Below are 14,220 nucleotides of genomic sequence, written 5' to 3' on the forward strand. Positions count from 1 at the left end.
GCGATGTCGAATGGTGCACACTCGGTAAGTAATCCTACAATTTTTTGTTTATAGCGTAGTTTATACGGATTATTCCCAAAAATAATATACGTATTTTGGAAATGTTGAGTCGGATTAGTCTAGAATCGATTAATTTTATGGAAGAAAACCTTTCAATCAGCCGTAGTCCGTAAACTTCACACGTGTCGGGCTGTGATTGGAAGGACTCGTAAGAAATCGGATTCCTAAAGAATGGAACGTATCTATGATCTTATAGGGGGTGTACTGTATAATAAAGTTACAATAAATTAAGTTAATATATAATTATATATACAGTACCTAATTTATATATAATTATATGTACAGTACTTAATTTATATATAATTATATGTACAGACGAAACTAAACTCAATTTACCCGCCTAAACGGACGGCAGAAAGTAGTTCGGCTGCCCGATGACGTTTTACGTAATTATAGGAGTTTTTTTTACCTTTTTTACGGATACCGTCGCAATTTTTTCGCAGTTTTATAGGAATCGTAATTATAGGAACCGTAATTATAGGGGTCTACTGTACGTGCTGTAAATGCAAATCTTTCATCAATAACTATCTATCCCGGCAGATTAAATATGAAGTAGACTGCGTGGAAACCTTAAGTGAAACCACTAAAAGCACAGATGAGAATAGTCTACGGTCACATAAGGAAATAAAAAATCCCATAAAATCTAAAGAAGGTTTTTGTACTACATTTAAAACTTACTTAGAAGCTGTAACTATACCACACCACGTTGATCCTCTTGTTACAATGCAGTAAACGTTTGCCCATTTCAATTATCACCTCGCGAAACTGGCTGTTACATATTTAGGTATTCCAGCAACCTCAGTACATGCAGAACGTCTTTTTTGAAAACTTGGAAATATTGTTACAAAGAAACAATGTGCATTGCATCCAAAAAGAGTTGAGAAACTTGCTATTATGAGTAGCTTTGAGTTTAATGATATACTTTCTTTTTCGATATAGTTTGTTTTGTAATATTGTGTAAATTTTCAATTACAAATTAATAAATGTTCTATAAAAATGTAAAACCTGCGAGTAAAAATAATAGTGTTTTACTAACTTAATAAACTTAATTATTAAACTTAATTATTAAAAATGTGGTAATCGATCCTAATCGATTTCTGTAATCGATTTTCATTTTTTAGGTAATCGCTCAGCACTAGCAATAAGTCGTGTGATAATCTAGGTATCTAAGCGTTATGGGGGGGGTCTACTGTATTTATTTGTAGTGAAGTTTTAATACGATATTATTCCTGATAAACTGTATTAAAGTAAAACGGCATTGAAAATTTGACGGTTAATTTTATGATAAAAATATTTACAAAAATGAAAATTTCTTTCAATTAAATTACAGACGGCGCCACTGTTTTTCTTCCAGTTTGGAAAATGTTCCGTTACAACGGAATCGCTAAAAGACGTTTGAACTGACGACTAGAAAGAAGACGAAATAGATTTTGTGTTGTTTATTTATTTTGGAGTAGGCCAATTCTCCCGAGGAGAAACAAAAGAAAAGTTCTCGGTCTTTCGTCTTTTTAAGTAGAAGAACATTTTACTGGGTGAGTTAAAAAGTTTACTCTTTTCGAAAAATGATAGAAATATTACATCACACGCGGGTATTAAACCGAATGTAATTTCGCTTACGAAGATTATTGCTGAATTTTGAAGAGATCGGTCCTCCCGTTTGAGAATGGAAAAGAATGAATCGAATAATTCCGTAATTAAAAATCATTAAAATTTACGGATTCAAATGTGGATTGTCCTCGGATTGTTCACATTTTACCACCGATTTTGATGGTGCGTGAATATTTGAATTCAAAATAATTATTTATAATACTTTCGAGAGAATTTATTTTTTTAACATTAATTAAAAGATGAAAGATGAATGAAAGATTATTTCCAGGAATTTTAGACTCACAAATTCTGAAAAATAAATTAGACATTAAATTTTAAATATTAGATGGCGCCACTTTTTTTAAAATTGACAGTTAGGTTGAACGATGTCCAGCAATGCACTTGCTGGATTTTTTGAAGATTTCGGTTAGGGAAAGGGCAAAATATGTTTTCATGAAAAGTACTGAATAGATTCAAATTGTTTTCCGATGAGCTAAATCCTTTACGAAGAAATCGAAGGAGACGTTTCATTTGGCTGTTTTCTTGGTGTTCGTTTACTTCCCATCGTCTTGGGATCGGTTCGTAACTCGTCGCTACCAAAAAGAACTGGAAATAAATAGGTGTAATGCACGAATCTTCGCTCGTCACTAGTGACGTATTTCTGTTTTGGTTACAGAAAAAAAGTCGACAGAAGTCTTATTTTACTCTGTTGTTAACCCACGATTGTTTGCGTCCCAGAAGACAGAGAGGGTGGAGATTGTGTTGTCATTTCAGCCGTACGACAAAATGAATGCAAGCATTTGGAATTCTCGTCTACACAGGCAGGTTAGTCCTTTTGTCCACCCTTTGACTGTCGCCATTATATTTCGACAATCGATAATCTGGGTGTAGATTATTTTAAATTTAACATAATTAACAGTCTTGATTAAAGGAGAAAACCTCGTTGACGATTTCACCAGAAAGAAAGAAAAACAGAAGAAAGATTTTAACGAAGAGGAAGAGGAAACTTCTCAAGTAACATTTGATGATGTATGGAATTCTCGTTCTCGTGGACTGTGGTAACAAGTATTCTGGTATTTTCTGTGTCTTTCTTGTCTGAACTTTATTAAACTAGTAAGTAGATTTTTACTTTTTTCCTAAGGTAATTTTAATTAAAAAAACTTTTCAAGAAATGATTCAGTTTATATTACTTAGTTCTGCAATGAAAGCTGTAAAATAGGAAAACCGAAGGAAAGTTAATTCTTCATAAAATACATTTACACCTAATTTTCTTATTTTTAAAAATCACAGATAAAAGTATATATAAGCATTTGAAATACACGGATACTGTTGCTGGATAAGAAAAATTAATTTGAATTCATTCATATGCCTTTGTGTCTTTATCATAAAATTTATTATGTAAGTATCTACTGGGACATATCGTATTAGTAGGTGTCCGAGTTCTGTGAATTTAAACTTATTCGGAAAAAACAATCTGTATTGTTCATCTATTTATTTTATATAGGTTTATTGTTTGAAAATATAATACCAAATTTACGTTGATCTTTTTTAATTTAAATGTAATTATCCACTAAAAAACTAAGTCATTTTAATCGTATCATTGTCGGGAAAATATAACATTTTATGAAATCTTGTTTTAACAAGTAATGGCAGTAAACCTGCTGACAAAGGACCGAGAGGTTTGAAACACAACGTGTGTACAGCTGAAAAAGTGAACAATAAAGATCGTTTTTTCTGAATAAGTATCCTCAATTCGCAGAACCCGGCACAACTATAATAAGTCCTACTAATACCATATGTTCCAGTAGACACTTATATAATAAATTAATTTGAATTACTTCCATTTTCACGTTTTAAACCGAGCCGTAATTTTATGACCTGAAATGAATGTCCACGGAAGAATTTCTAAAATTACTAATTTAATTTTGAAATATTTAAATTTTAACTTAGAAAGTAATGTGTGACGATATTCTCGTATCTGATGTCATTTGGGACTTTTGTTGCTTTCAGATTCACTACCCGTCAATCAAAAACATTCCTGTTAGAATAGTCGATGGATAAGTTGGACTTCTGTCGTTAACGGAACACTAAAATTGAAGCCAGTGTTGTAAAATCATTACAAGAATATATCAACAAGGAAAACATTGTTCATGCGAGTGAAGAAAAAGAGAAAAATCAATGAAGATATTTTAAAACTATTTTTCAAATATTTTGTTTTTGCAAAATACACTTTTTATAAATTGTTTGCAGAAAAAAAATGTATAAATTACATTTGTTATTAATTTGTGATATTGTTTTAGTGTTTGGGTAATACGTGTGAATAGTTAGTGTTTCTGGTGTAATGTTTTTCTTCGTATAAGTACCTTTACATTTTATTCAAATTTAAAAAAAAGAAAATTACCACAAAAACAAAAATTCATTTTCTATCTGCATCCTAAACATTAACAATACTTTTAAAACAGTGTGATTTAAATTTAGATATTTGATTTAGAATAAATTGAGAGTTTTGGTCTTTAAACACTGGTTTTAATATTTTTATTTATCCTATTTTACAGGTTTAAACATTGAGAAGAGAAAGAATGGGAAGTATCAATGTGATAGTTGCAAGAAAATATTCATTTCGAAGCGAGGATTTGTATGTCATCGAAGGATTCACAGTGGAGAAGGACTCTTGTCTTGCAAATTCTGTAATCGTCGGTTCAATCAATCCAGCAGTCTTCGTACCCATGTCAACATTCACACCGGAGAAAAACCCTTTACCTGTGATCATTGCAAACGGAGTTTTGCACAGAAAGGAAATTTGATTCGGCATCTCCGAGTGCATACAGGGGAAAAGCCATTTTCGTGTACTTGTTGCTTAAAAAAGTTCAGTTTTAAACGTAATTTAAATAATCATATTATCAAATGTCATAATAATAATGAATAACGCTCTTCGTTATGAAGGAAAATGTTTACAAACGTATTTATTCCTATTAATATTTGTATTTAGATTTTTTTTAATACAAAAAGAAGAAATTTTTGAAGTTTTATTTTTTTCATTTTGTAACTTTGATATCGAATATAAAGCAATTGCTTTTATGTACCGAAAAAGAATAGTTTCGTTGATTAAAAAATGATTCTACAACGTAGAATTAACATGGTGTAATTTTACTGATTTATGTACATGTGTAATTGATTAATAGAGAAGAATACATGATACGATGGAGGGTGTTAGGGGCCGTCCATAAATTACGTAAGGTGTTTTGGGGTGGGTGGGGGTAAAGGATTTCTTACTATTTCTTACTCAGGGGTAGGGGGTAATAGATCTCGTCTTACGTAATATTCTTATTTTTATTTTTTGATCTCGTTGAGTGGTGGCGTTTTGAATTTGGCTTCAATTTGGCGGTTTCTATTAAGAACGCTGGTTGTCTCGTGTGACGTGATAGAGTAATAACGCTAGCAGATTTACGCTCTACACATTTTCTGTCATGGGAGAAAGGCCGTGTGGTGGTTTCTCTCTCTTGTTTTTTATTAGAATAAGTGCACCATTCCTTTGGGTTGTATAACACTAAGAATACATAAACCAAAATGCATAATACAAAGTAAGCATAAAATTAGTATTCGGCTTTCAGTGAAAACTAAAATGTAAAACCAGAAATTATAAATAGTCTTTTCTTTCATATTTTTTAACATCATTGTAAAAAGCATGAAATAGTGGTTTCTGAACAAGCTTATCGAGTGGACGTGGCCACCCGAAACCAAGCGTAAAAATTTCTAATCTCAGAATAAGTGTATGTTGATCGTAAATTGGACAATGATAGATCATATAGTCGACGGTGTCTAGGTTTTCTGTACACAAAAGCAAGGAGCAGTTTCTGCCCGGTTATACATCGCTTGGTAGCTTCTAAAATTACCATGCTCAGTAAGTAGTTGAGCAGTAGCAAACGTTAAATCTCTAAGTAGTGATGAGAACCTGCATTCAACACTAGGAAAATAAAGTCTTGTTATTCTACCAGTTTTACTGCTTAACTACTTTTACTGGTTCCACTTTTGCATAACGTTGTTACGAATATAATTTTTAAGGCTGCTACGTGAGAGAGGGATGCGAATGTAGTCCAAATCAGTGTCCTTAGCCTCAAAGTCGTCTTTTTCATTTCCTAGTATGCCAGTATAGCCAGGAACAAATATAGAAGTTATCTTATTTACATGGTTTTTAATATGGTGCTGGATATATGCGATTTTATTGCTATTGCAATTGGGATTTAATAGAGCTTTTAGGACAGACAGAGAATCACTGTAAATGTTGATAGACAGAGTTTCGTTTGGTAGTGAAGTGGCCCACTGAACAGCTTGGTAGTCGGCATCTTCTTCAGCTTAATAGATGGAGGTATGTTGGAGGTATCTGTACCTTCTAACATATTTTTGGCAAAATATGTCAGTTTGGATGAAGATACAGATAATTGAGCCGAAAAGAAGTGAACTTTTGGACCCATCTGTGAAGATATTAATGTCTGCGTGATTATCCATGGAGGAAGCAGATGACACCAAATAACCTTGTTCACAGGATGATGATCAGAGATAGTAGGGTAATTGCAATGTGGTAGCGTATGAACAGCCGTAGATAGGAGTAGAGATTGTTGTTGAGCCTTGACGTTTGTAGTTCTGATGTAGTAGTTTAGAACCTTTTCTACGATACATAGTGGCAAAGGAATAAGCTCCGCTAGTATCAGAGAGGCATTAGTAAAAACTGTTCTGCCGCACTTTGAAATTCTGATGTCAAACTGGCTTTGAAGAGAGAGTAATTTACTTGCTACTGAACTTTTATTAGTTACATGATCACAGCCAGAGGCCGCGTAAAGTAGCATTGGTTGTATTGCCCCATTATATAGAGTTTTATAAGCTTTATTATTTAGTCCCCAAGTGCACCTAACACATTTTAGCAGCATGTAGTTTATTTTCTTGGCCTTAGCCAAGATGTAATCAATATGGCAACGGAATATAGTTTCTTTCTATTCTCTCTTGTTTTATCTTGTATGATGTTTCTTTTACACATGCTCAAGCTAGTCGATCTGACAAAGTTTTTTGCGTCTTTTGCGAACATTAAAATTAATATAAAAACAATTATAATGACGTTGATTAATGATGATGATAATAATAATAATATTGTTAATAATTAAAAAATAAAGTTCTTAAAATAAATTGTTCATTCGAATTCATTAAATTTTTATATTTTAAAATGTGTTCACATAAAGTCTTTTATAAATATTAGTACATATTAATTAACTAGTTAATAATTATATATTTTGGACCTAATGTGTTTAGGGTTTCATTAAAAACATTTTTTTGGTTAATTTAAAATCTTTCTATAAAATCATGCCAAAATATTACGTAAGATAGGAAGGGGAGGGGGGATAAAAAGAAAATATTACTTTTTCTTACACAGGGGTGGGTGGGGGTCTAGAATGGCCGAAATCGCCCTTACGTAATTTATGGACGGCCCCTTACAACGCACAGTGCTTTGTAACTTTAAAATATGGGTTGTAGCCATTAAACATTTTTATTAACAATTTTTAATGTTGAAGAACGTTAGTTCTAGAAGTTTTCCTAGAAATTGAATTTTCATACTTAAAAATGTTTCAAGGATATAAAATGTATGAAGAAAAACTCATTTGGGTTTTTTTTGTTTTGCTTAAAAATATTAAAGGTTAAACAAACTACACGTACAGTACTAGTAGGTGCTTGATGACAAAGAACACGATGACAAAAATTAGCTACTAAAGTTAAAAACCACTGCGATGGATTTATTATGGTTAAAAGCAATCACAAGTTCTGGACCGCCGGGTCGGCACTTAAGAATCACCAAACAATTTTAACAATAACAAATATCCGTTTATTAACTATAAGCTATTTACAATTAGGATAAACATNACGTACTTTAGGTACGATACCAGATTAAAATTGAAAGTGTCCTGTTAGGAATTTTTAAAAAGACATTGCCAAATTAAAAGTGTTACACAAAATAACGGTTATGTACTCACCATTAATGATTTTAATTAATTTAATTCAAATAGTAATTTATAGAAATTTTGCCGAAAATGAAAACAACAATGCACAGAAATAATGTTATAGAATTTTATTATTATCAGAGAATAATTAAATGCGCCTGATTTAAGCACAATAATAATTGGAAACCAGAGATATAATTGCATTTTATTCCTGTTTTCTCATGAGACTTTTGGCTGATTTTATATATTTTATTCATCACGTTCAGATTATTCGTCATTTTTTCAAATGTATAATAAAAATTACTCGTCGATATGAATGAGAATATTAATGGTAAGAAATATAATTTCGATGAATGATTCTCTTATTAATTTACTTTTTTTGTGATTAAAATTCTGTATTATTAGAGATTATCATAGATTATTAATTACACTGATGAATTTATTATGGGTAACGTCTCTCCCATTTTGTAAATGTTTCCAGGCGATTAACCACAAATAAACAGACGTCCCCGTCTTCCCCCACGACCCCATCTTGCACCACCTTCCCCTAAATGAGAGGAATAAAAAAGAATTTGATCCGTGTTACAGTGCAGAAATTCTTTTCGAAAAAGCACAATTACAACGTAAAGAAATCGTTTATAATANAAGTTCTGGACCGCCGGGTCGGCACTTAAGAATCACCAAACAATTTTAACAATAACAAATATCCGTTTATTAACTATAAGCTATTTACAATTAGGATAAACATAGGCTTTTTTCAATTGGAAGGTTGAACATTTGGGCGATCCCTTTAGAAGGCTAGTACATTGTGTATCCGTCCGCGAGTTTACATAAATTATCGGACGGATAAATACATTGTAGAGGATCTGAGGATGCGCTTCGTTCCCAATCGGGTTGAGGACTTTAATTGACGACACGTCAAATTGGTGATTTGGAAGTTTCGATGGATGGCTCTGGAAGGACTCGGTATATTTGGCAAGGTTTTGATATCTTGATATTCGGACTATTCAGGTGATGGGAGGGTCGTCAGAGGGAGGAAAGTCACTTAAAAATCTTCGGTGTCGGTAAGGTAGCCGAGCGCTAGTGCAACTCTGGCGAGGCCGAACTTTCGATGATGACGGATTACCATCGTCATCGATCCCTCCCTTTTATTGGGAGGATCCTCGTTTTTTCTATTGTCCTTTTTGGTAATGTTATAGGTTGTGGCAAATAGACGAATTTCGGCTGAAGTTCCTGGTGACCATACCGAAGATGTGTTTGAAAGGAAGTGAATGCGGTAAATAACGCAGTCATATCCTTTCATCTTTTTATTAATTGTTGAGAAAAATTTATATAGTTTCTTAGCGTTTAATAAAAATTTTAAAACGTTATTTATTTGGTTTATATAATTTTGCAAAAGTTTATAGTTAAATACAATTGGGCTCTCACAACTGCGTCACACCATACACACGAATTGCTTTCCGCCGCTTACAAATATTACCAATGAGCACAAATACTATTACAAATTATATAATTTATACATATAAATATACTTTTATGAAGCAATTTATAGGTAAAATGTTTTGCAAAGATTATTGGATAATCTTTACAAAACATTTGCAAATAGCACTTAGGTAGATGAGTCGGTCATTCTTTACAATAATGCCGTCAGAATATGTAGAACTTTTTGATCGAGTGCATTCGAATGCACTTTCAGTTTCCGTGTCAAATTGCAATTTGAGTATCGGAAAATTTTTGTTCAGTAAAAATAAATAATTAGTGAAAAAATTACATAGAAATTATTTATTGTAATATAAATGATAATCGTATATTACAATGTTATGGTGAAATCTATATATGTATATCTACAGTACTTTATATATGTACAGTACTTTCAGTACGATACCAGATTAAAATTCAACTTGTCATGTTAGAAATTTTTAAAAAACAAATTAAGTGTTTGACAAAATAACGGTTATTCTCACTATTAATGATTATAATCAATTTAATTCAAATAGTAATTTTATTGTAGAAATTTTGCCGAAAATAAAAACAACAATGCACAGAAATAATGTTATAGAATTTTATTATTATCCGAAAATAATTAAATGCGCCTGATTTAAGCACAATAATAGTTGGAAACCAGAGATATAATTGCATTTTATTCCTGTTTTCTCATGAGACTTTTGGCTGATTTTATATATTTTATTCATCACGTTCAGATTTTCGTCATATTTTCAAATGTATAATAAAAATTACTCGTCGATATGAATGAGAATATTAATTGTAAGAAATATAATTTCTATGAATGATTCTCTTATTAATTTACTTTTTTGTGATTAAAATTCTGTATTATTAGAGATTATCANAGGATGCAGTCTGTACAACTAATTTTTCCGTTTAAGGCTTCGTTAAAAGCCTTTCTAATTGTGATTGTCTTTATATATCCTTCCTGGGAAAACTTCAAAGTGATCGTCTACAAAAATCCAAAAGTGATAAACCAAAACTCGTTTTTTACGTCAAGAGAGTGAAATGCCAAAATGCATAAAATATGATTTTAAAACTACTTTTTATTATACATTTGAAAATATGACTAATAATATAAATGTGACAGCGAAATGTCACAGGAGAAAACGGGAGTAAGATACAATTATATCTCTGTGTTTCTAATTACGGTATTCTTGTGTTCAAATCATGCGCATTTAATTAAGCACTTTCGAACAACAATAAAATTATAAATTATTATTTCTCGGCATTGTTGTTTTCATTCTCCGAAATGTTTACATTCAATTTAAAAGACTAAATTTACAGCAGTTACTATTTAAATTAAATTAATTAACAATAGAAATGGTGAGTAAAACCTTTATTTTGTCAAACACTTTCAATTTGGCAATGATTTTCAAAAATTTTTGACAGGATACCTTCAATTTTAATCTCGTAACGTGCCTAGAGTACATATTACAGATTTTAGCATAATATTTCAATGCGTGATAATTATTTATATTACCATAATTAATTTAGATTTAAATTTTTACTAATTATTTATTTTTACTCAACGTAATTTTTTAAAAGGACGGATAACCTCAATGCCCGACTTGTGGTAAAACATTTTCAACAAAACAAAATTTACAGAGACACATGCGGATTCACACAGATGAGAAGCCGTTTAAATGCAATATCTGCGAACGTCATTTTTCGGATGAAACCAATTTAAGACGGCACTTGCTATCGCATTCGGATGAAAGACCATTCAAGTGCAATTACACAGGTTGTGGGATGGAGCTTTAAGTGGAAAAAGAATTTAGAACGACACGTGAACAGAAAGCATCCTCAAGAGATTTTATGTAAAGTAAATATCAAGTTTTTATAAAGTAGGAACACCATAAACGTCTTCTTTATTGTTTACGGTGTTATTAAATTACTTCATGTTGTTATTTTGTTAATAATACAAATAATATTATTAAGATTGAATTCAGCTTAGAGTCAATAAGACTTGTTCGATTGTGCGTAATTGCTAACATCAGTAATAAAATTAACAATATTACTGAGCAACACCTTGTAAACTGTATTTTTATAAAATAATTTCCTATACATATAGTTTAGTAAAATTCCGACATTACAATGAAATAAATCGTGAAAATCGATTAACGACATTTTAAATAAATAATTGGCATGAAGTATTCGCATTTAAAGATATGCGTTTCGTCTGTTATATATTGTAAATATTTAATTGAAAACTCAATGAATAATTAGATTCCAGCAGATGATCCGAAGATACAAAGCCGTATATGTCACATTTGCAGAAAACCTTATGAAAATTTATGTGCTTTAAAAATCCACTTGAGAACTCACAGCAGAGAACGGCCATTTACTTGTAATTTTTGCAACAGTACGTTCCTTAAACAAACACATCAGAAGGTTCCACGCGGGAGAGGAAAGTCCATCTTGCTCCCAGGTAAGTTTATAAATGTGTTGATGAGTGAACTCACAATCGACTATTAGAATGAAATAATATCAATAACTTAACTTATTTAACCATCACCCATTGTTTTAATATTTATTAATCGCATATATTATACACACATGTATTTGTTTAATTCGATAATCCGAGTAAATAAGTTTCTTCGTAATTAACAGGATAATTCCTGGTTAAAAATATAGAACCATTCTGAATTCTTCGTCTAATGACAGCCATTAATACGCTCAGACTGAGCATTTTTTCTATGAACTATTGATCATTCGATAATTGGTCTGTATCATAATGTTTCTGTGTCGTTTCGTGTATCTAAGACGAGAGATTATAATTAATTCTTTAAATTTGAAATTATTGAATACAATTTAGTTCAGAAATTCGATGTTTTATTGACAAAACTTCATTTGTACTAAAATAATTTAAACAAGAGCCATTTACTTTCGTTGTGGTATCGTCGTCTCTGTGTTAGCGTGTGTGTTTCCCATGAAAATAACGTTAGTTAATTCTTCCTTACTCAAAACCATGTTTTTATTTTTAACAAAATAATTAATACTCAACATAATTCCTCTGTATTTAAACTTGTGGAACACGCTTTGTATATACAACTCGTTATTAACACCTAAAATTAATATGTTTGCTTATATTAAGTCAATGGGTCACCTTACAAATTAAAGGCTATGGTTAGATAATTCGTCCCCCAATCAGGGTAAATGAATGATGTGGGTAAATATGTAGTAGTTTGGGCTACGAAACATTTATTATAAACAATAAAAAGCTTACAATAATTGTCCGAAATGGCATGAAAAATGTCCGTACGTCGGGATATGTATGATATTCCGCGACGTACCCTGGGTGAGGAAAGCTGCTTAAAGATTTGGGTGGTCTTAGCCGAGAAGCTGGAGAACACGGAAACAAAATAAAAAGCTAGAACTTGCGTTATCTTCAAGAAGTTACGGAAGAAGGCAGCTCGACAGTGTACTGTACAGTACATGAAAACAATTGTGGGAAAAATCTCAGTGTCCTCGAGTCCACAGTTTAAATACGATTTTAGCGGATTAAGTGGTTGCGATTTGTTTAGATTTTTCTGCTTCGCTTCGCAATTAATCACTACTGTATTTCCAGGTGTTTGCTTGTTTGTTAGGTTACAGAAACGCAACACTTGATATTTTGCGTAGGTAGGATGCCTTCCGGGAAATCTTTTCAGGGCATCTGTTTATTATCAGGCGTTACAAACATGCAGAAAACCGAAAAAACGACAAATGGTCAGCCCATCCAGTGTACAGGGAACGGAACCGCTTGTCCACTGATGGGTCGTTTTAGGGTATAACAATACTTAGAATTTAAGGCGAGAAATTCGATCGTTCGGGTACAATTTGTCCCGGAATTGTTTACTGACTCTTTCCCTCTTTCCTGTATTACGTATTCTGGCTGTTATGTGCATATCACAGGGGAAAGTATGGGAATCGTGTCAAATTTGACCCTGTACGACATTTGAAATCGCCACGTTTTGACGTCCCTTGAACACAAAAAAAAAGTGAAAAAACGTTTTATAAATATTTCATGGATGTGTGTGCGTATCGAAGTTGTCTGTGTTTGTGTTGACGTCTATTTCGTTTAATATGACAACACGAAAGTTTATACGGTAGCTTGCGTATAAAAGGCATTATTGGTATAAAATTTTTGTGATAAAACGTCTTGGAGCTCCCTCCAAGACCTTTTATCACCAAAGAGAAAGAGGATAATCACGTGTCATATCTAGCGTAAAGTTGGCTTTAATAAAGATTTTAGTTATTTTTAGCATTTACAGATCTTCATAAAATTCATCTCTACCCTTAATATTAAGTTCTTTGTTGTTTTATAATAATTAAAAATATACAAAGTATTTATTACAGAATCTCGTAATTCGTGACGCCATATAAAATTTTATGTATTTATTATGATTAATAATTAAAAAGATGCATTTAGAACAAAATCTTATATAAGTCGGAAAGTTAGGCAACTCTTGCTATAATTTATAAAGCCATTGTGTTCTCATAATTTGAAATTCAAGAATTTACAGATTCTGCTTCCCACGTTTTTCCTTCCGTTCAAATTATTTATCAAAAGTTTATTCCATTTTCTCATTTCGTCGTTTATATTGAATGTAATATAAAAGCCATCATTGGGTCTTTATAAAAAGAAACTTATGAAATCCGTCAAATTATTTAAACAAATACAGAATTTTCCGTTCTTGTAATGTATATCAATATATTAAAATAAACTAAATACATCAGTAAACTTAAAAAATTAAGTATTTTCACTAGTGATGTAACGAATATTCGGCCTATTCGGCCTATTTTTCACTATTCGGCCGAATACCGAATATTTAATCACTATTCGGCCGAATACCGAATACCTAAAAACAGGAGTTATAAACAACAAAAACACATATTTTGATGATATGAAACCGTGCTGTACAATTTGTTTATGCTTCTAACACAATAAAGTGTTATAAATTAAGACACTTGGCGGGTTTTCTCATCTTTATTTAGTTGATACGTGTGAAAATTTTACACGTTTCGGGCTCTTAAGCCCCTCTTCAGCCAACTAAAACATTAAAAAAGAATATAACATACATATAAAAACACAAGTATTGTA

General features: G+C 31.7%; 1 protein-coding gene across 1 annotated transcript in view; it reads left to right on the forward strand.

Moving 5' to 3' along the window:
• Positions 1 to 14,220, forward strand: part of LOC111635553 (gastrula zinc finger protein XlCGF57.1-like) — a 66,052-nt gene that overhangs the window by 6,703 nt on the left and 45,129 nt on the right. Inside the window, exons 2-5 of the mRNA XM_023380544.1 lie at positions 1,391 to 1,592; positions 2,324 to 2,472; positions 2,539 to 3,906; positions 4,203 to 4,572. Coding sequence (XP_023236312.1) covers positions 3,798 to 3,906; positions 4,203 to 4,572 — 479 coding nt within the window. The 5' untranslated portion in view covers positions 1,391 to 1,592; positions 2,324 to 2,472; positions 2,539 to 3,797. The remainder of the gene's footprint in view (positions 1 to 1,390; positions 1,593 to 2,323; positions 2,473 to 2,538; positions 3,907 to 4,202; positions 4,573 to 14,220) is intronic.

Source organism: Centruroides sculpturatus, unplaced genomic scaffold (assembly GCF_000671375.1).
Source record: "Centruroides sculpturatus isolate CEXI.00-Female unplaced genomic scaffold, Cexi_2.0 scaffold708, whole genome shotgun sequence".
Classification (NCBI taxonomy): Eukaryota; Metazoa; Arthropoda; class Arachnida; order Scorpiones; family Buthidae; genus Centruroides; species Centruroides sculpturatus.